Below are 20,463 nucleotides of genomic sequence, written 5' to 3' on the forward strand. Positions count from 1 at the left end.
TGGGCTGAATTTTGAAGGACAGGTAGGACTTAGCCAGTGAAAGAAGGAGAGCCATCCCAAGAAAAAGGAAAGAATACTGTGGCTCCAAGAAAGTGCACATTCATAGTCCAGGATGGCTGGGCTGGGGAGGATGGAGTGAGGCGGAGAGGAGAGTAGCAACAGATGAGACAGAAGGGACAGTCGGGAACCAGGAAGCCAGAGGGGAGGCACAGCAGCGGGGGGGAGGCGGGAGGTGTGTGTGGAGGGGGTTCTGGCTCCTACAGCAGCGGAGGAAGTAGCCAGGCTCGGCAGGGATGGGCAGCCTGCCTCTGGGCTCGGAGGCTCACCAAGGGGGGGTGGTCCCTCCCATCTGCCCAGAGGCATATGTCATCAGCAAGGCAAGGAATGCCAGCACGGTGACAGGTCCGGGCTCCCAGGCCTGTAAGGGGACCAGGCTGGCGAGCCGCAGAGCCGCAGGGCGTGTATCCAGCACGGGGGTGCAGGGCCATCAGTGGTGCTGCGCCCTGAGGCAGGTGAGGCTGGCTGTCCGGAAAACCCAAGGTGAGGTCACATCCAAGTGAGCGCAGAGCTTGCCTCCTCCTGGGTGCCACTCTCGGAAGCTGCTGGTCCGGTGCACTAACTCAGCAGCCCCACGGGCCTGTGAGCTCTCGGGCTGGTTTCCGGTTTTGCACGCCCCGTGGATGGGATCAGGCCCCCCAGGAGGAGCACAGCACCGCGTCTGAGAAGATGGAGACAGGGGCTGACAGGCTGGCAGACGGGAGCTGCTTGGAGGCAGCCGAGGGTGCTCCGACAGTGCTCAGCCACTGGGCATCTACAGTAGAGAGGACCGTACCCGTACCTCCGAGGAGAGGGGGCGGGGGAGATTGTGAGCGCTTCTTCAGTATTCCGTGCCTTTGTTACTTATGCTTGGAATACCGGTTGTTTCATGCAAAATTGAGGATGAGATATTTGTATTTATTAGAAGAGAGTGGAAAAAGTACCCAGGAGGGGGGGCATGGGCTTCAAAATTCCAGGTCTGGCTGCTTCCCACCCAGAGCCCCCCGGGGCTGCTGGCTCTGACCAGCCACTCGGGGAGCCTGCCTGCTGCTTTTGCAAGCACTCCTGAGGAGACAAGTTTTCAGGTGCGTCCCACTTGCTTCCTTGGGAGCTCAGCCCTTGAGCATGGTCTGGCCGGGGTCCCAGGTGGACTGAGGGTGCCAGGGAAGTACCAGGCCCGACTGGGTCCTGGGCCAGTGGATGAGGGGCCTGCAGGGGCTGAGGGCACAGGCGGGGGTCCCCAGCCAGGGGACATCAGGACTTGATGCCTTGCCCTCAAATCGCAGGCCGAAGGGATCTTTACAGAAAATAAAAAATAAGAAGTGTATAATGTTTTTAATACCAGTTTTTAATATCAATGTGTCCTTAGGGGGGAAGAGATTTTCTTTTTAAAAACCCTCTCTTTTAGGTGTAATACAGATACAGGCTTGGGAGAAGATTAAAAAAATACATATTCTTTCCTAAACATGCTTTTCATTTTAAGCTCTTATTATGCCAAACCCGTGTTTGGTTTTGATGGGAATGAAAAGTTTGAACCGCACTGGTAATTGTGTTACTTAGAGGCTGCACTCAAAATCAAAAGACAGGCAAGGGGAATCAAGAAATAGTTTAGAAATCCAGGAAGAGGGGTGGGGGGCAGGAAGAGGGAGAGAAAAGCCCTTGTAGGGGAGGCTGCTGCCAGGCTTACCAGTTTTCCTGGGTTTCAAGCCCTCCAAGGTCTCTCATTATGTTTAGGGTAAGTTCTAGCTCCGACCTGAACTGGCCTGCAGGAGGGTCTCGCCAGCTATGTCCTCCGTCCCATCATTGTGCTCCAGCTGCTGGTCCTTCTCCGTTCCTCAAACAAGCCTTGAACCTGAACCCTCTGGGTTCCTGCCTGCCCCCCGGGTCTCCATGGCAGCTTCTGCTTCAGTCTGGAATATCAGGCCCCATCTTCCTGTGACCGGCCCCAATTGTCCATTTAAATGTCACCTTCTTAGCAACCAACCAATCTAAAGGGGCTACCAGTCACCTTCTATCACCACACTGCTTTTTAATTTCTCAGCCAAGCATTACACTAGCTGATGTTTTGCTGGTTTGTTTATTTATTGTCTGTCTCACCCCTCCTGAGTGAAAATTTAAGTTCTGTAGAGAAGGAACATTGTCTGCCTTCTTCCCTGCTGTATTCCCAGAACTCAGAATAGTCCTTGGCACATAGTAGATGCCTAATAAATATCTGTTGAACAAATAAGCAGCTAGAAGGATGGGTGGATAGATGGATGGATCCCTGGGTGATGCAGAGAGGCATGCCTTGATAAGGCCTCTTTATCCTACGCATCAGAGGGTTCACCACCTACTGCAAGCCTTACTATGAGGCCTACCCTAGCCATCAAATTCACCATGGTGCTCCTCTGTCACCAGGGCCCGACAGCACCCTGCATGGGCCCGAGAGACTTGGGGCACCGTGTGGATGGACCCTGGCCAGGCACTCTTCTATGATGTAAGCGCTAAGGCATAGGGCAGGTGAAGATTGGGCAGCACATCTGGAGTAGGGCTGTGGAAGAAAATTTGGGAATCCAGGCTACCTGGGCTTTAGCCTTGGCCCTGAATTCAGGCAGCACTGGGCCTGTAGGCACAGAAGGCTGAAGTCAAGGAAGACACATCTGATCCCTCCTCCCTCCTCTCAGGGTCTGGTAATTAAGGCTGGACATCCGCTGGGGCCAGTGGGAAGAGGGGACAAAGAAGTCGTGTCTTCTCCCCAACCTACCACCTGTCAGGCCTGGAGATTTGGGCTTTGCATGAACTCTTACATCTCCGCTCTTCCCTGTTATAAGCGCTGTGTGGGGTTCTGGGGGCAAACGGGGACAAAGGCATAGTCCCTGGCCTGGAGGAGCTTCGGTCTGGTTGAGACAAGAGGTATATAATCCATGATTGCACTATGAACTCAGTATGGTAATAGAAGCCCTGAAAGTGCCTCAGGGACTTGGGGGCAGGAGGGCATGTGAGGGAAGGCTTCACAGAGATGACATTTGAGCCACATCTTCATGTATGAAGGGAAAATGCCCCAATCTAGATGGACTGAGGCAGAGGGGCCCTAGGGGCCATGAGTAGGGCCTGTGCAAGGAGACGTGAGAAGTATGGCTTAAATCTGGGAGGCAGGCAGAAGGTGAGGCTGTAGATTTGGGCAGAGACCAGATCACGCCCGGCCTTGTGATTCATGCCAAGGGCAGCACGACACCCATGATTAGGTGAGCATTTTTGAAGAATCATCCTGAAGGCTCTAGGGAAGCTGGATGGGAAGGGAGCAAGATGGGGTGGGAAGGTTACAGCTATCATCAGAGAGACAGGTGAGGAGAGGCCGCACTACAGCTATGGGGGAAGGGATGCTGAAGCTTTATCGGTGAAATTAATCCAATTTGAAGATGACTTATTAGTTATAGGACATGGCAGGGAGGGGAGATATCTGCTTCCTTTTTGGCCTTCCAGACCGATTTTGGGGTTGGGAGGGGAGCGGTACTGCCCAAATCTAAGAATGGGCAAAGTAGAATGGGATGTCCACAGAACCATCTGTGGTTAGTGCGTGGGAGGATGGCAGTTCTCAATGAAGGTTTGGGGGATGATGGAATTATCCTCATGGTCCTTCCCACCAGGGCTCCAGGAGGAGAGCTCCCCCTTGGATCAGCCCTCCCATGGTGCCCATTAGCATTTATCAGACCCAAAGGAAGAGTTCTGAGATCCCAGCTGGCAGAATCTTCTCGAGCAGGGAAACCCTCTCCTTTCTCCATCTCACCCTATAGAAAGTCAATTTTGAGGGGAGGTGGGGTGGGCTGTGTGAGCCTTCTGGCCCCTCATGTGGTCCCCTAAGGAGAGACCGTCTGTACTGTGGCTCCCTCCTTCCTGCCCAGCGCAGCTACTTGTCGATGGCCTTTCAAGGAAGAGGTTGGAATGTGGCTGACTCGGCATTTCCCAGCCCCACCCGCCCGCCCAGCTGGCAGGGCCCAGACCCCTCTCCAGATGGGGCTCAGTTGGTCTGCTTGGCTTGGCTAGCGCTCCCAGGCCGTCCCGCCTCACCTTCTTTTAAAACTGCTTGGGACAGCAGAACAAGGCCCAAGAGCTTGGCCAAAGCAAGTTTTCTTGTGGCGCATGGGGCCGGCTCTCCAGCTGTGCATTGCAGCCAAGGCCTGGCAGGGGGAGGCTGCAGAAGCAAAACTGAAAGTGTTGCAGGAGAAGGGCAGCACCTGTCACCTGTCCGTTCCGGAGACAACTCAGTGGGGCCAGTCCAGGGAGGGACCTAGCTCGAGTGGGGTCCCTCATCCCTGGAGGCAGGAGTCAACAGGACAGCCACCCAAACAGCCCAGAGATGGAGCTGACACCAGTCTTTGGATTTGTTTTTCCAAAATCTGGAATTTGGTATCCTTTGGGTGTGACTTTCCGTACCATATCCAAGGACGCTTGGATAACTCTACACACCCAGTGAGCCCTTTTAGTAGAGTGGAACCTTGCCTGTAGGGAGGCCCATGGCACGGACCAGTGATATGAAGTGATTTAAGGAACTGTCTTGCCCTCTGATGTAGGGTCCCCAGCCCTTACCTGGTGAGCAGATTTCAATTCCAACAGTTGTGATCTCCAGCAGGGGTTGTGTGTACATATGTGAGAGAAAGGTTGGAGGTTTGGTGCCAGTGTAAGTAAGCCTAGAGCTAGGAGTGCAAGCTGCCAATGTTTTTAGAGGATACTTCTAGAACCTGCAAGAGCTGGAGGGATCAGTGGGGTATGGCTTTGAGGTCAGGGGTAAGTTTGGGAGAGTCTAACTGTGATGGAAGGGACTCCAATACTGCTTGAGAGGTTTCTGGAAACTCTGGGGAAGGCCCTTTTGCCCCACCCATCCAGCACTTCCCCGGGAAAATCTCAGCTTCTCCTTAACTAACTGAGGCCTCTCTTGGCTCTTTCGCACATGCATGCCCACTGCCGGTTTGACTAAACCCGGACTCCTGATCCATCTCAGTCTTGACTCGATCTTGTATGAAGCATGGTGCAGACTTAAGGCTGTTGTAAACCCAAAAACCTGGTTTTCAGAGTTTTAGACTAAATGCCTTCAGTAGTTTTCTATTGTTTTGTTTTGTTGGAAATATTTGTTGGAAACGACCTCCAAACCCCTCCAGCTACCATCCTTTGTCTCCCCCCATCTTCTTCCAGAAGGCTCACTGTTAAACATTCTTCTGGGACCATGGCTGGAGTCTCCTTCCCTCTAGATCAAGGGTTCTTCACTTGAATGCATTAGCTCGGATGAGGTTTAGGGAGTCCATTAAACCCCAAAAGTCAGCAGAGTGCTATGCGCATATGCAATTTTCCAGAGAAGACCGTGACTTTGTTTAGGTTCTCTGAAGGGTCCATGATCCCTCAAAGCTAAGAAATTCTTGCTTTAAGTGCACTTGGAGCTCGGCCAGGGTAAAGCGTTGGGTTCCCAAGTAGGACCCTTGCGTTGCGAGTGTCACATGTAGAGCTGGGCTCTGTGGTCAGGGGTGGGGGTGGGATGTGGGTTTCTGGAAGTCAAAGGAGTTCAGAAGCAGGGAGCCCTATGCTAGCTGGGGAGGAAGGAGGAAGAGGGAGCCCCCCGGGGTCCACAGGACAGGCTGAGGGTGTGGCAGGGTCGAGGGAACCAGAGACACTGCTTGGAAGGGCCTCGGAGGACTTCTCCCGGGGAAGTGAGTATCCTCGGAGCCCCCAGGGCCAGGTTAGGCCAGGGGTCATGGCCACAGGGCCCTGGGGGAGTGAGGAGGGCAGGACCGAGCGGATAAGGGAGACAGGCAGGGAGGGAGAGTCAGAAGAAAAGGAAGGAGGAGGGAGCAAGAGCAAAATGCTGGTCACTCTGCATGGGGGGAACCTCCCAGAGGTTGTAAAGTGGGGCGAAGGGCTGCTTCTTGCGCAGACCAGCCCAAAGGAAGGTGGGGGAGCCCCCTTGGTGGAGTCCCTGAGAACCGGGCTGGCGGGAGCCCCAGCAACACGTGTTGGAGGCAGCGGGCCTCTCCTGGCAGGGCGGCTGGGCGGGATGACCTCATCCCTTCCCGGCTGGGCGACTGAAGCTTTATTATTCTAGCCTCTAGGTAGACATGACGCTATGCTGAGCCTAAAGGTTAAAGAGCTGCCTTTGCCCACGGGGCTCCCAGGGCCCCTGGCGGAAGGGACCCAGGGGGAGAGCACTCCGTGGGACCACTGGAGCACCTCCCTTGGGGCTCTTCCTGGCTCTCCTCCGCAGCTGTGGGGGGGGCCTCACATTTAGGGGAACACAGGCAGGCAGGGTGCTTGAGAGGGAGCTGGCCACCCTCCCTTCTGTGCCGTGGACATCTTGATAGAGAATTCTCCCCTGCTCACCCGATTTACGCTGCAGGCTTGAGAGTGAATGTTGTGGGTAAAACAGAGGGAGCGCTAAAACACCAAAATACCAGGAGCTGGCAGAAACAAAAATCTGAGTTCCACAACAAATAGCTCCACGTCTGTTCCAAAGACCTTCTGAGCCTGTCTTCCATGACAGACTAGGCAGATCCCCAAAGAGCCAGGGGCGGATGGTCCCTCACACCTTCCCCAGATACTCCCCGCATTAAACCTGTCAGGATGACATCCCACTGGCAGATGGAGTAATTGTGCTGTCTGGGAATCAGCCCAGGATGCCCAGGGGGGCCTGCCCAGGACTGCAATCCAGTTAATTAGGAATGGGCATTTAGCAGGGATGCCTGGCTTTTTGGGGTAATGAAACTTCTTTTCCCCTAAACGTTGAGGTCACTTGGGGGTGGGAAAGGGAAAGAGTTTGCTGGCTCGTTCATAAGGGTGGGGTCAGAGATGGTTCCCCTCCCTTCTGGAAAACTCCGCAAACCCCAGGGAAGAACCCCAAGGTATTGGCAAGTGCCTTGGATATTTTTCTTGCCAGATACAGTTTCAGAATGTGCTGGCAGCCCGGAAGCCCTGGTCCGGGATCCCTGTGTGACAGTGAGCCCCTCCACCTCCACTTCTGATCCGTGGTGGTGCGTAGTTTAACCCAGGGCCCTACACACTGCTTGAAAGTGTTGGCCTCCCAACCTCAGCCTTATTCCCCCCTACAAAGGGAAAGGTGCCCAGGATTTTGAACACAAGGGCCTGGGCCACATTTACTCGGGGCCAAGCCGTGAGGGCAGGAGCCATAGTCACCCCCTCTGGAGCAGAGCAGTCATTGGCTCTAAAAGTTTTACATATTAGCTAGCACCCTGAATGGGTTTGTGGGGGGTGGGGGAGATAGAGTGTAAGTAAAGAAAATGGATGGGTAGGGCGTGCGTACAGCTACACATAAAAACATTGGTCTTGCCACTTTATGTCCTGTGTTGACAGGACTGTGTTAGACCTGTGGTCATCACTGTGCCCCTTGAGCCCAGGAAGCCTTCTTGGTTGCTCTAGTCTGGTACTCCTAAGCAAAATCCCCAGGGGTTCTAGTATACCTGTGGTTTCCTAGGTCCATCCCAGACCTCCAGTCTTAAAATATCTGCATGGAGAGACGCACCCCCAGTAGGTGTGGGACTTGCCAGTTTCAGAAGCTCTGTTTGTGTCCATCACAACCGCCTTCTCTCAATTCCTACTGTACTTGGTGCCTGACAGGGACAGACCATGGGAACTTCACACGGAATCATCACTGCCTGATGTCAGGGTATTTGGCTCTGTCTCACCAGGACATTGAGCAGTTTGAGGCCAGGGCCACTCATCCCAGAACCTGGCCTGGTGTTGGGTGTGTGCATATGCTCAGAGCACGCTTTCCCATAGTCCCATTCGTTGAGTGTTCACGTTCCCGGGCCAACAGCAGCTTGTCCTGCAGAGAACACCAGGCCAGGAGGACAGCTTGGATCCCGGCTGCGGTTTACTCAGGTGAATTAAATCTAGTCAATATATCCGGAGCACCCATCTTGTACAAGAACACTCCTGGCTATGGTAGAGGGTGAGACAGGCTCATGTAACAAGGAGGGCCCACTCAGGGACCCTGGAGAAATAAACTCTCCAGTCTTGAGAGTCAAGCAGGAGAGGATGGTTCGATCCTGCTGCCGGCCGAGTGGGGCCGGGAGGTCTTTGGCTCGGAAGAGCCATTTCTCCCCCGCCAGCAGCACAGCATGAGGACCCTGGCATCTGACCTTGGGGGAGAGACTTGCGGCGGGGCGGATGGTCCCTGCAGGATCCTGAGTGGGGCTCTCCGGGGCGGGCGGGGGGTCTGCCTGTGGCCCAGGTTTTCAGAACCGGACCCCAGCCACACCCTGGAGGAGCGCGTGGTGCACTGGTACTTCAGCCAGCTGGATAGCAATAGCAGCAACGACATCAACAAGCGGGAGATGAAGCCCTTCAAGCGCTACGTGAAGAAGAAAGCCAAGCCCAAGAAGTGTGCCCGGCGTTTCACTGACTACTGTGACCTGAACAAGGACAAGGTCATCTCACTGCCCGAGCTGAAGGGCTGCCTGGGTGTCAGCAAAGAAGGTGAGTGCTCGCTCCTGTGCTCCTGGCCCTCCAGGACGTGGCTCACCTGGGGAACAGGGACCGCGGGCTCCCCGCTGTAGAGGGGACTCCGGGTACTCATGTGTTCAACTACTTACCGAGAGTGTGTTATGCTCTACACGAGATGCCTGGTGCAGTGAAGGAGTTGACAGGTAAAATCCCTGTCCTTCCACAGTCTACCAAGGAGACAAATATGGAAGTATTTATAGACACTGTGGTAAGTGCTGTAGGAGTGCCTCAGGATAGGCCAGGCCACGGTGACGAGTAGACCCACACATGTAATGGCTCAACACAGGACAAGTTTGTTCATCTTGCCCACGCAATAGTTCAGCGGGATTCCAGGTCATGGTGTGTGCGTGCGTGCGTGCGTGCGTGCGTGGGACAAATAGGAATGGAGATTGCTCTGTGCAGTTTCTCAGAGATCTTGGCTGAGAATGGTTCGTCATCTTTTATTATGTGGCTTCAAGGTCACCCTGGGGGTCATTTCCATTCCTAGTCAGCCAGATGGAGTCAAGCACGGAGCAGTGCATGTGGGGGAGTTTTATGGGCCAGTCCTGCAGTGACACACATCACCTCTCCTATCTCCCGGGCTGGAAGGGTGGCACAGTAAGGAAGGCGGGGAGCCCAGGAAGAGGAGGAGAACATGGATTCTGGTGGAAACCTAATCATCTCTGTCATGATAGAACAAGTGTGGGGTATTGTAGGAACATGTGTAGGGGCACTTAAATTAGCTCAGGGACAGACAGCCTTGGAAAACTTGGTGCAGGAAGTGATGTCTAAACCAGCCATGGCCCACGGGCCCCATCTAGTCCGTGGCCTATTTTTGTATGGCTTGTGAGCTAAGGGTGCTTTTTATATTTTTAAAGGGATGTAATTTTCAACAAAGAAGAACAAATGACAGACTGTGCATGGGCCAGAAAGCCTAAAATATCTACTACCTAGTCCTTGACGGAGAAGTTTGCCAGGCCCTAGTCTAAACCAGGCCCTGAGGAATGGGTAGGAGATGGCCGAGCCCAAGTGTCAGTGGTCAGTGGGAGGGGTGTTCTCGGCTACGGCGGCTGAAGCGTGAAGGTGTAGACGTGAGGGAACAGTAGCAGAGGAACTGAAAGATGTTAGTGGGGCTGAAATGCGTATTTGAAGATGGCAAGAGCTGGGGGGGTTGACGGGAGGCAAGGGGAGAGTCTCAACTTCATAAGGGCAGCAGAGAGCTGTCATAGCGGTTCAGGCAGAGAAATGATTGGATTGGTTTTGCTTTAAAAAATCATTCTGGCTGCAGTGCGGGAAACGGAGACAACCAGTATGGTTTGGACATGTCAGGTTGGATGCACCTGAAGGATGGGTGGTTCTCTAGTGCGGGTGAAGGGTCTGGGCGGGTGATACCAATTTATTTGAAGTGGAAGCTTTGAAAAAGCTGAGATTGCCCAGGGAGGAAACATAAGGGCTTTTCCTGGTGCTAACCCTCGGTAGGCACTGAACCCAGCGGGTAGCACAGGAAGCGGATGAATGACCGCTAGGGACCCTGTCTGGGACCTGCTCCCTCCATGGCTCATTGCTCTGACCGCTCCTGTCTGGTTGAGGACGCCTCTGTGCGTTCCCCCAGGACGCAGTGCAATGTCATGACTCAAACCCTGCCCTCTGCCCCAGACTAGCTCCTTCACCACAGACAAACCACGCAGCCGTTCTGGCCTTCAGTCTCTTCATCTGTACAATGGGAGCACCCAGGGTATCTGTTGTGCTGATTCAGTAGGACAGTGAGTGAAAACATTTATCCAGTGCCTGAGACGGTGAAGGACCTGGATAGAAGTTCAACATCACTGTTCTTCTTAAGATTATTGCCTGAGGCAGCAGCACCCATACCCTGAGGAGCCCCCCCCCCCCCCCAGTGCCGTGCTTGGCACCATCGCGTATTTCCCAGAGCACAGGCAGAGAGACCACCCAGTGTTGGTGTAGAGCCCAGGCCCACCCAGGAGCTCATAAGGACCGAGGAGGGTCGGACCCACGGGGTCTGTAATGACTCTGCCCTCAGTCCTCGCTGGTCTATGCAGCGCACAGATGCCAAGGGGAGGCCGAGCGTGGTGACCTCTCGTCCGCAGAGCGGAGAGGGGCTTCCGGGCCTTTCTCTGAAGCCTCGCCAGGCCCCAGGATCTGCCAACCCTGGCTGCTTCCCAGGACCTGAGGGGAGCACCCAGGACAACTGTCACCTGGAATGTGGTATTTAGGGAACACTGCTCCTCCTCAGCCCAGACTCGGCCAAGGCTTTAGTGTCAAGTTACCCTCACAGCGTTGCCCAGGGAGGCCTCTCGAGTGCTTCAGAGTGCAGCCCAGCGCCTTCTTGGCCCAGCACCTGTCAGCCTCCCCCTGAGCTCCTCCCCCGGGAGCGGGACAGGAGAGGCCCGAGAGCCCTGGGACGGCTCTTGACCCCGGAACACACTGCCTGCTTCCAAGTGTGGCTGGGGCGCCTGTGTCCGTGTGCGTGTGTCTGCGTGTGTCTGCATACAGGCGTGTTTGTGCATGTCCCCGCGGGCATGCTGTGTGTGTAGGCAAGTGTCTGTGTGCATGTCTGAGCGCGCGCCTGTCTCCGCATGTGTGTGCGTGGTCTGTGCGTGGGCGTGCATGCGTGCATGTCCGTCCGTGCGTCTCTCTGGGTTGGTGCATGTGCACATCTGTGTGTGTGCGTGCAGGCACGTCTGTGTGTGCATGTGTCCTCAGGCCGTTTTGCAGTCGAGGTGTCTAGGTGAGCCTAGAGAGGAATAGCACTTTGCTCGAGGTCAGAGGTCACACGGGAGGTAGCGTCCCTGCTAGCACTTGGACCCAGCCTCAGAATTTCCAGGCCAGAACGCTGTCCCCTCCATGAGAAGGACTTCAGAGTGTTCGAAGTTGGTCCCTTGTGTGAACTGGCCAGTCTTGCTTGCCTGAGGAAGGCCAAGGGAGACAAGACCAGTGGTGAGTCTGGAGAAATGGGGGAGCAGACCCAGCTTGGGGGGGGTGTGAACGGGAGTAGAGGCTGCTGGGAGCAGGGAGCCACCAGCAAACTCAGGGGGGAGACCCATAGTTTCTAAGCAGGCCGTGCCTGCCGGAGAAAGGACCATTAGTGAGAGGCGCAGGGGAGGCGGGGTCGGGGCTGCGGGTAAGAACAGAGGCTCTGAAGGCAGACAAACGTGGCTTTTAATCCCAGCCCTGCCACTCGCTAGCCCTGTAGTCCTCGGCAAGTCATCTAACCTCTCTGAGCCTCAGTTTCCTTGCCTGCAAAATGGAGATGACAGTATCTACCTCATAGGCTTGGTGTGAAGATTTAACAAGATGGTGCATGTGAGGAACTTAGCCCAGTACCCTGGTCAGTACCCTGGTCCGGGGTGAACGCCCGAAAGAAATTGGTAGTTGTAGAGGAGCACGCCCATGGGCTGAAGGCAGCTTCCCTGGGGTCCTCTGCTCTGGGGGGCGGCAGAAAGCCACTTGGGTAGAAGGTTATGTGGGGCCTGAGCCCAGGCATTGGTCATCTGGTGTCATGCGGTGCCCTCTGGTGGGCCGAGAGGGGCTTGCAGGCCAGGTGGGGGCTCACGGGGGCTGGGGGAGCACGCGCAGTTTAGCAACGCGTGCCCTTTGGGTCTCAGGGACCACATTTTCTGGAAGTGCTTGTGAACACAGGTATTTTGACTAAGCAAACTGCCCACTGGGGAGCTGAGCTGTCTGCAGGGCAGGAAGGGGGTCAGACATTCTGAGGGCCGGGCCTTCTTTCTTAGCTGCTCCTCCCCAGTTAATAAAACGTCTTCGTCAGGATGATGGTCACCATCCTGTGAGGCAGGCAGCCTGGAGACTAGTTCCTCCATTTGTGAAACATCTCAGCCCTCCCTTGGCCTTGCCCGAGGATGCCGCCTGCCCTGGGTTCAGGCTCCCCCGCCCCACCGCACCCCCTAAGAGCGTGGTGCTGGGAGGACAGAGCCAGGCCTGAGTTCACTTCACACATAAAAGCTATGCCATCTCCAAGTCTCAGTCCCCCCGTCATAACACAGGGACAAGTGGATCATTTTGTAACTATCCTATAAAGTTGCCCTGTGGGATAAATGACGGGATTTGGGTAAAGGATTAGTGCCCTAAGCCTCCCCAAGTGAGGGCTGGGTCCTACTGGGCGTACATTTCCTTTCCCAAGTCTCAGCTCGGCGGGCGGGGGCATGACTAAGGTGCCTCTCTCTCTCCCTGTGTCTGAATCTTTCTGCTCAGCACTGACAGAAGCCGCCGCTGGACGGAGCAGATGAATGATGGGATTCTGTCACTGCCCGCCTGCCGGCCCCCGAACCCATCACTCTCTTCCCAGGCTTGTTTCCTCATCTGTAAAATCGGACATATCAGTATCTGCCCCGCCCCCGCCCCCCAAACTGGGTTCTGTCGCTCTCAGGTCTTAGGAGTGTGACTGGGAGAGGGGGACGTTGGGCTGTGGGTTCGCATGACCCATGGGTGGGCGTGGGTTCCCGCAGCACTTCACGCCCTTCAAAGCCCTTTCTCCACTTCATGGATTCAGTCAGTCCCCGAGGCAGGCCTGTGAGAGGCAGGGTAGAGGCAGCAAAGCTGTGGCCCCGATTCCCATTCTGTAGACTGACCCAGCGGGGTTAAGGTACGTGCACAAAGTCACGCGGCCTCCAGGGGTCACACAGAGCTGGCCCGGCTCTTGGTGCACCGGCCTCTCAGCTCCCACTCCTCCTCGAGGAACCCTGGGCCCTGCAGGAGCCTCCAAGACCCATCAGCACCCTCTGGGGCAGAGTGGGTGTTAGCAGGGGGAGACTTGGGCCTTGTTTAACTCCCTCAATGGCTCAAGCCTCAGTTTCCGGATTTGTTAGGTGAAGGGGCGAGACCAGATGGTCACTAAGATTCCCTCCACCCCTGATGTTCTGTGACTTGGAGAACCAGGACCCAAGAAGGCCATGCAAACGTCCATCAGCATCAAAGCCCTTCTTAGCTAACAGCTGAGGGGGTTTCAGAGAGGCACCCCAATGCGGGCCTGGCTCATGGAAAGGGACTTTGTTCAAAGGTGCTGGCCAGCGGCGGCTTCACCCCAGCAGCCCAGGGCCACCAACGCCCACAGAGCAAGCAGCACAACCTCTGGCTCTCTCCTGAATCCATTCTTCATTCTGGGGGCTGGAGGAGAGAGACACCCAGTAAGCTCCGCCAGGCCTCTGGGTCAAGGCCCCCTGAGGGTCATCCGTTGCTATTCGTTGCAGGTGGTAGTCTTGGCAGCGTCCCCCAGGGAAAATGAGCAGGCCCGAACCCATTCCGTAAGATGCCTTTCTGGGGTCCCCTCCGTGGGCCCCCTAAATGCAGCAACGGTAGTCCAGCAGGAGTGGAGGAGTTGGCCAAGTTCCCTAGGCTGCCATTTTCCATTTTTGTTTGCTGAGGACACGAGGGAAAGATTGGTTCATGCTACAAGGATCCTGCGGTCCCCGCGCACAAAGCCACGCCGGCCTGTCCCAGGTTGGAAGGCTAGCGGCTGGGAGTAGTGTGGCTTCTACGGGCTGCACCCCCCGCCCCCCAGCCGTGCTGCCTCCACAAGGAATGCCAGACTTGTCTCAGGGGCCACTGTGGTGCGCCATGGGGGCAAAAGGATGGGCTTCTCTGCAAGTCGAGGCTCCCTGTGTCCTGCCCAGCCCAGGTCTAACGGGCTGCCCTTGTGAGGTAAATGGATGTGTGCGCTTGGGCTTCTCATAAACCCGCCTCTGACCCCTTGCTTCTGCTTTCCCTTCCCAGTAGGACGCCTCGTCTAAGGAGCGGAAAACCAAAGGGCAGGTGGAGAGACCAGGGAGGCAGGACGGACCACCCGACACCTAACCCTCACCAGCTCCCCCGGCCCGGCCACATCCCGTGTAACATAAGTGGTGCCCACCGTGTTTGCACTTTTGATAACTCTCATTTGCGTGTTTTCTTTTTGGTTTCATTTTTAAACACCAGTATCTAATACCACAGTGGGAAAAGGAAAGGGAAAAGGACTGTTTATTCTCTATCTTATTGTAAGTTTTTGGATCTGCTACTGACAACTTTGAGGGGTTTTTTTTTGGTGGGGGGTGGGCGGGTGGGTGTTTGTTGCTGGGACTGAGAAGAGAGATTTATATACTGTACATAAATATATATGTAAATTGTATAGTTCTTTTGTACAGGTGTTGGCATTTTGCTATTTGTTTATTCCTCCCCCCCCCCACCCTGCTCTCGTTGTGGGGGCTCCGGACACATAGCCCAGCTTTCTAGAACCCAGGACTGTGTCCCCAGCCCACCTGGATTCCATTTGGAGACTGACCCCGGTGTGCATGAAGACGGGAGCCCTACGATTATATTGTAGACTCCATTGGTTCTTTCCTGGTGGGAGGAGGGTCCTGCCCTTGCTTTAGCTGTCAGAGGCAGCAGGTCACTGGGCGTTTGGCCTTCCCAAGGGAGGTTGGGTTGAGGGACAGATGGGAGTTGCCCCCAGAGGGAGGGCAATAGCCAGCACAGGCACCAGTTCTTCTCCCATGCCCACGTGGTCCTGCTCTCTGGACCTCAGGCTGCCCAGGATCCGTCCGTGGGTATGCCAGGATCCTCGTGACCCACCGAGCAAATGATTCTCAGACGATTTGCATTAGGTCATTTGAAACATTCTCACCCATGTTTAGCATCTACTCTGTAAAGCACGAGAAGGGAGGCAAAGAAGAAAAAGATACAGTGGGGCCTTCTATTTAGTAGATGTTTGATGTTTAAGCAGTGGAGGGAAGAGGACAGAGGCCAGCACTGATGGGTGCGGTGCCAGCACTGATGGGTGTGGTGCCAGCCCCCTGCAAATGCACAAGTATGGCTTCTTGAGACTGGCCGTCTCAGCCGCAGGGTCAGGCCGGGGCTTCATCTCCACTCTGTATCTCCCCTGCCATCCTGTCCTCAGCGGTGATGACAAGCCTGAGGGGGGAGTTCGACTGGTCATCTTGTTGGTAACTCAGTGGTTTCTTTGTTTTTTAACCCAATACTGAGGTTCTTCCTGTTCCCTCAAATGCTCCTAAGGGCTTCTAGGCTTGAGGCCAATTCCAGAGCAAAACTGATTCTGGGCCTCCTACTTCTGCCCCCTGTAGAAGTGTAGGGCTAATAACCCAGCTGGGGGTAAATCCGGGCCTCACCTTCCACAGACATGTTACTGGGATTCCACTGCAGGCTGCCCAGCCTTCCTCTGCCTGGGTGGCCGTGCCCATTCAGACAGCCGTCAGACAGAGAGCAACAAGTGACACTTAGCATCTCTTCCCATGAGTGGCTGTGGCAGCAACGAAGGAGGACAAGTGGCCCAGGACCGGTGCCCCCATCAGATTGCTCTTGGAAATCTGGCCTCCTCTCATATCTCACCCAGCATTCCCATAAGTGCACCCACCTCAGCAGACTGTGTATCCCATTTCGGGTCTGGAAGGAATTGGCACCATAAGTATGGGCCCACTCGAGGCCCTGCTCGGGGAGTGCCTGGGGCGGAGTTGGGGGGCAGGCATGGCCTCCTTGGGACATGCTCTGGCAGGGCCTCAGGCTAGAGAACGTTCTTGAGCAAATCCTAGAGGTTGTCTCAGGGGTGACTAAGACATGCCAACATGGTAAGGAGGAAAGGGAACCCCCCACCCCCCATTGGCCTGGACCAGATGACCCAGCGTGCTAGAGTTAGATGGACCTTCCAGAAGGCCCCGGCCCCTTTCCCTGACCTGGAGGAAGCATGAAAACACAGAGAGGGCGCCCCCCTGTGGAAATTCAGAATCCCCCCTCCCCAACCCTGGATCTTCTCTCACACACGTGTAGGCTATGTTGTGTGGCTTTCCTTTGTGAGGATGGAGGGAGATATTTGTAGCTTGTTTTATAAAAAATAAAAATGGGTAAACCTTGGTAGCTGTTGCCTCTTTCTTTGGGTGGCTTCTTCTGATGGAAAGGTTTCTTTTTCTTAAAAGTTGGGTGGTTTTCCCTGGTGCTCTGATTCTAGGAAGTCCGAGCTATCAGACTAGAAGGGAACCCTGAAGTGGCCGAGAGGTGTCCCCACGCTTTGCTGTGAGGACACTGATCCCTTTGGCCCTCACCTAGCATGTTTGTGCATCTTGGTATAGCTGTCCCCCCCCCCCCCCCAGCAAACTGTCACTGGAAGGTCAGCAATGTTGCAGGCCGTGCTATGGGGGGGGGGGGAAGCCTGCTCCGTGGCTTCAGGCTGGTGGGGGTGGGTACATCGGCCATAATCCCCATCTCAGGACCCGAGTTGGGAAGCAGCTGTAGACGGTGCTGAGCCCCAAAGGGGTTCATGCCATCTCTGGGGTATTCAGGTTGAGGCTGCTCGTCTGGTTCACATTGCTGGGGGGCTTCAGGGTGGGGATTGGCAGCCGAGACGAGGCTCTAGATGTTCTCGGGTGTTGCTGGCATCTCTTCCTTTCACCCCCCCCCCCACACACAAAGGGGCCAGCTGTCCCTGGAAATGGCTTCCCCACCACCCTCTGAGGACCTCCTCCAGATTTCCTTTGCCACACTCTGCCCCTCTGTCCTTTGCGGAGAACAGAAGGTAATTCCTCTGGAAAATTCTCCCCTAACCCTTTCTTCAGCGAAGTGTTCCTGCAAAAGAGGGTCACCCCTGCATGTCGTCAAGCGGGCTGAGGCTGACACGGCGCCTCCAGGCTTACCCCCGGCTCAGCACACGCTGGGTCTACACGCCGTGTCCCAAGTGGGCGAGTCGCGGCTTTCTCTCCATGTCACACGAATCACACTCGGGAGTTCAGTGACTTGCTGGTGGCACCCACCCTCAGCTTTCCTGCCCACTCCCGGCTGCCTTCCTGGAGGGGCCACCACAGCAGCCTCTCCCCTCCTGTCCCGCTCAGACCCCAGGTGGTTGCCTTCAGCTCTGAGTGCTTTTTACTCTGAGAAGTTTAGAGTCTCAGTAAAAGCCCCCTGGTTTGCAGAGGCCTCCCATAGGCTTCAGGGATTTGGGGGAGAGAAATAAGGGAGGCATCTGCCCCTGTGGGACGTCAGTGGGAGACCTGGGGCAGACCTAGCCTCCAGCAGAGACACCCAGGCTGGTGTGGGAGAGGACAGGGCTGAGCTTCACGTGAGTGCAGGACCTTGCAGTCCCTCCTCCCAGGGGCCGGAGGACCATCACTAGCAGCAGTCAAGGAAAAGATAGATCCATCCCGTTTCTTCCTTCACCAAGAGGCTCCTGAGCCACACCTAGCCTTTGTGGGGAGGGAAAGAGCGAGGACATTTTCAGTTAGGACGTGGGGAGAGGAGTATCGATGGGCCTGTGCTGCCATCAGAGGAGGGGCCTGCAGGCTAGTACACAGTCCTGGTTCTCTAGGGGACCCAGAGGGGATGGGAAGCTGGCAGCACCCATGCCTTGTAGAATAACCTAGAGACAGCCAGGCTGGTCACCTGGCCATTTACTCCCAAGTTCCCGAATACCCACGAGGCCACAAGTGTGGTTGCAGACCTTTGCAGCACTCGCATCTTCTGCTCTGTGGCACTCCCCTTCTGTTCCACCGAGCAGGTGGGGACCAGGGAAATGACCTTTCTCATACAGTGCCACGAAATCAAGCCCTCTTCCCTACAGCCTGGATCACTACTCCCCTTTGTGTGACTTCCATGAATCCATATGGAGAAGGGTCATGCCTGCCCACTGAATGGGGTACGAAGTACACGACACAGGTTTCTCTTGTTATTTCTTAGCAAATCTGCGCGAGCACTCTGGCCAATTCCTTCTAGTCTTCCATGTCACCCCCAGCCAACACCTCACCAATGCAGCCTCAGTCCTTCCCCTGTCTGCACCGCCCCCTTTCCCTTAAACAAGGGGCACTCTATGAGGGTCCCTTTGCCCCAGGGTCTTCCTAGCCACAGCTTTGACTGTAGCTAAAGGTCCACGATCCTGGGTGTGTCATACCCGACCGGGACAACCCTGATCATTCACACAGTTGACGGTGGAGGGGCTGCATACTTGGATGTCGTCTCGTCCCTGGATGATGGGCACATTGCTAACCTACTCATAAGAATCAGGAGAGACCAGGGTCAGCTGGAGTAACATACACCCCCGCACCTCAGTGGCTTAAATTACAAAGGTGTTCTTCGCATTGCCGCAACTTATCCATGAGACGTCAGCAGGGGGCGCTCCTCCTTCTTGTCCTCACTCAGGGACCCAGGCTGAGGGAGGCTCCGTCCTCCATGATTGTGGTGCCAAAAAAGGGGAGGTGAAGGACACATGGTACATTGAACCCTGGTTCCTAAAGCTTCCATGTCACTTGGCCCACATTTCATTGACTAAAGCAAATCACAAGGTTCCCACCTAACTCAAAGGCAGCTGGTAAGTGCCCAGAGTAGAATTAGAAATATTTAGTGAACAACTTTGGTGACTATCACAACATAGATTATCTTTGTGTTTCCTTTTCTACGTGGATTAAAAATTTGCAATTTCTTCATTGTCCAAGAACAAAAGGCCTTGTTTTTCACAGTTTATGGGGTGCATTGTATGTCCATTGCTTCCGATAGACTACATTTATGGTACAGTGTGAATGCACCTTCCGTCCTGTGAGCTCTCAACGCCCCCCCCCCCCCCGCCAACCTGGAAGCTACACCCCTGGTGACTGAGGCTCCCCAGTGCTTGAGAGCTCAGAGGGGATAGAGAGCCCCCAGTGAGGAATCTCGGGGCCCTGGAGACAAACATGAAACGTGTCCTCTGTGCTCACTATTTTCTGCGGTGCTCTACTGTGCCTTCCTTCCCCTGTGCCGTGGATCCCTTATGACAACTTCCTGGCTACTTCTCTTATTTATAAGCTCAGTTCCGCCCATTACAAAACCTCAATCTCCAGCTTGATTTAGATCCCGCTCCCCGCCCCCCACCCCACTGCCCTGGCACCATCTTGGTGGGCACCCTCTTGATGGGCACCCTGACTGCAGGGGGCGGTCAGGCTCTGAGACCATGACCCTCTGCTTTCTCCGAGTGATGGGGTAGTGGAGGGCGGAGAGGAGACCCAGGAGGGCTCCTTAGCAGACAAAGCTGTCTTCCTCTGTTCGTGCTGGAGGCCTCTCAGGCTAGTGCGGGTTGCCTTCCCCGCCGTGCGGTGGGTGCCCCAATGCTGGCTGTCGGAGGGGGCCCCTGTCAGGTCCTAGTGTGGGGGCCTCCCCACTGCACAGGGCCTTTCTGTGGGAAAGGCAGCCCTGGCTGGACCTCTTCGGCACCTCCCCACCCCAGGGTACCCCATGTCCACTTCGTTCTCAGGAGCCTGCCTGCGGGTTTGTGTCTGTGACGTGGCTCGTGCCTGGCTCCCTTCTGGGGTGTCCCGTGGGAAACTCACGCCTCATTGCGCCGGAGCACGTTGATCCTCGGTGCCTCCTGTCTTGGCTCTGCCTCTCCCCCCGCCTCCCCCCTGCCTGGCTGCAAGGCTGAGCAAGGCTGTTCCATCGCAGCCATCTGACGGCAAAACGAGGTGTCCGGCCGGGAGCTGGCCTAACTCTCCAGGAGCAATTCCCCGGGAGTCTCCCTGCTTCTCCAGCTGCAAGGAGGAAGAGAGGAAGCAACGCAGGGATTCCGACTCTGCCCCTCCTCTCTCTTCCTTCACCCTTCTATGGATTGGAACGGGGAAGGGTGACTAGTTGCAGAGCTGCTTCAAGCATCGTGCTCTCCTTGGGGAGGGCAGCAGGCTCCGACTGTTGCTCTTTGGGATATGGGATACTTAGCACCTTTTTTCTTAGTTTGGGGCCCTAATCATGAATTCTGGGGAAATAAAATGTCCCCCCTCAAAGCACTGTTATGGTGGGTTTAGTGGTAGATGCAAGGGAGGTTGATCCCAGAGAGAAACCCCCAGTAGCTCCAGCCCCAGGAGCAGGGGCCCCCGGGGTGCCCACCATCTGAGAACCCTGCGGCCTGCTGCCGCAGATGGGTCTGTCCTTGGGGCATCTACCCCAGTGCCAGGTAGGACCCCTGGGGAAGCACTCGTCTTCACTCCTCACGCA

At 55.5% G+C, this 20,463-nt stretch overlaps 1 protein-coding gene across 6 annotated transcripts in view; it reads left to right on the forward strand.

Annotated features, from left to right (window-relative positions):
• SMOC1 (SPARC related modular calcium binding 1) overlaps nt 1–16,377 on the forward strand; it is a 152,423-nt gene extending 136,046 nt beyond the window's left edge. For 5 of the 6 annotated variants that reach the window (XM_078053848.1, XM_078053850.1, XM_036107245.2 and 2 more), the window contains 2 exons: nt 8,249–8,493; nt 14,248–16,377. In XM_078053848.1, the coding sequence (XP_077909974.1) occupies nt 8,249–8,493; nt 14,248–14,264 (262 nt within the window). In that variant the 3' untranslated portion in view covers nt 14,265–16,377. The remainder of the gene's footprint in view (nt 1–8,248; nt 8,494–14,247) is intronic. The other variant, XM_078053849.1, reaches the window with a different exon arrangement.
• Nucleotides 16,378–20,463: the final 4,086 nt, after the last annotated feature.

Source organism: Halichoerus grypus, chromosome 8 (genome assembly GCF_964656455.1).
Source record: "Halichoerus grypus chromosome 8, mHalGry1.hap1.1, whole genome shotgun sequence".
NCBI classification, from domain to species: Eukaryota; Metazoa; Chordata; class Mammalia; order Carnivora; family Phocidae; genus Halichoerus; species Halichoerus grypus.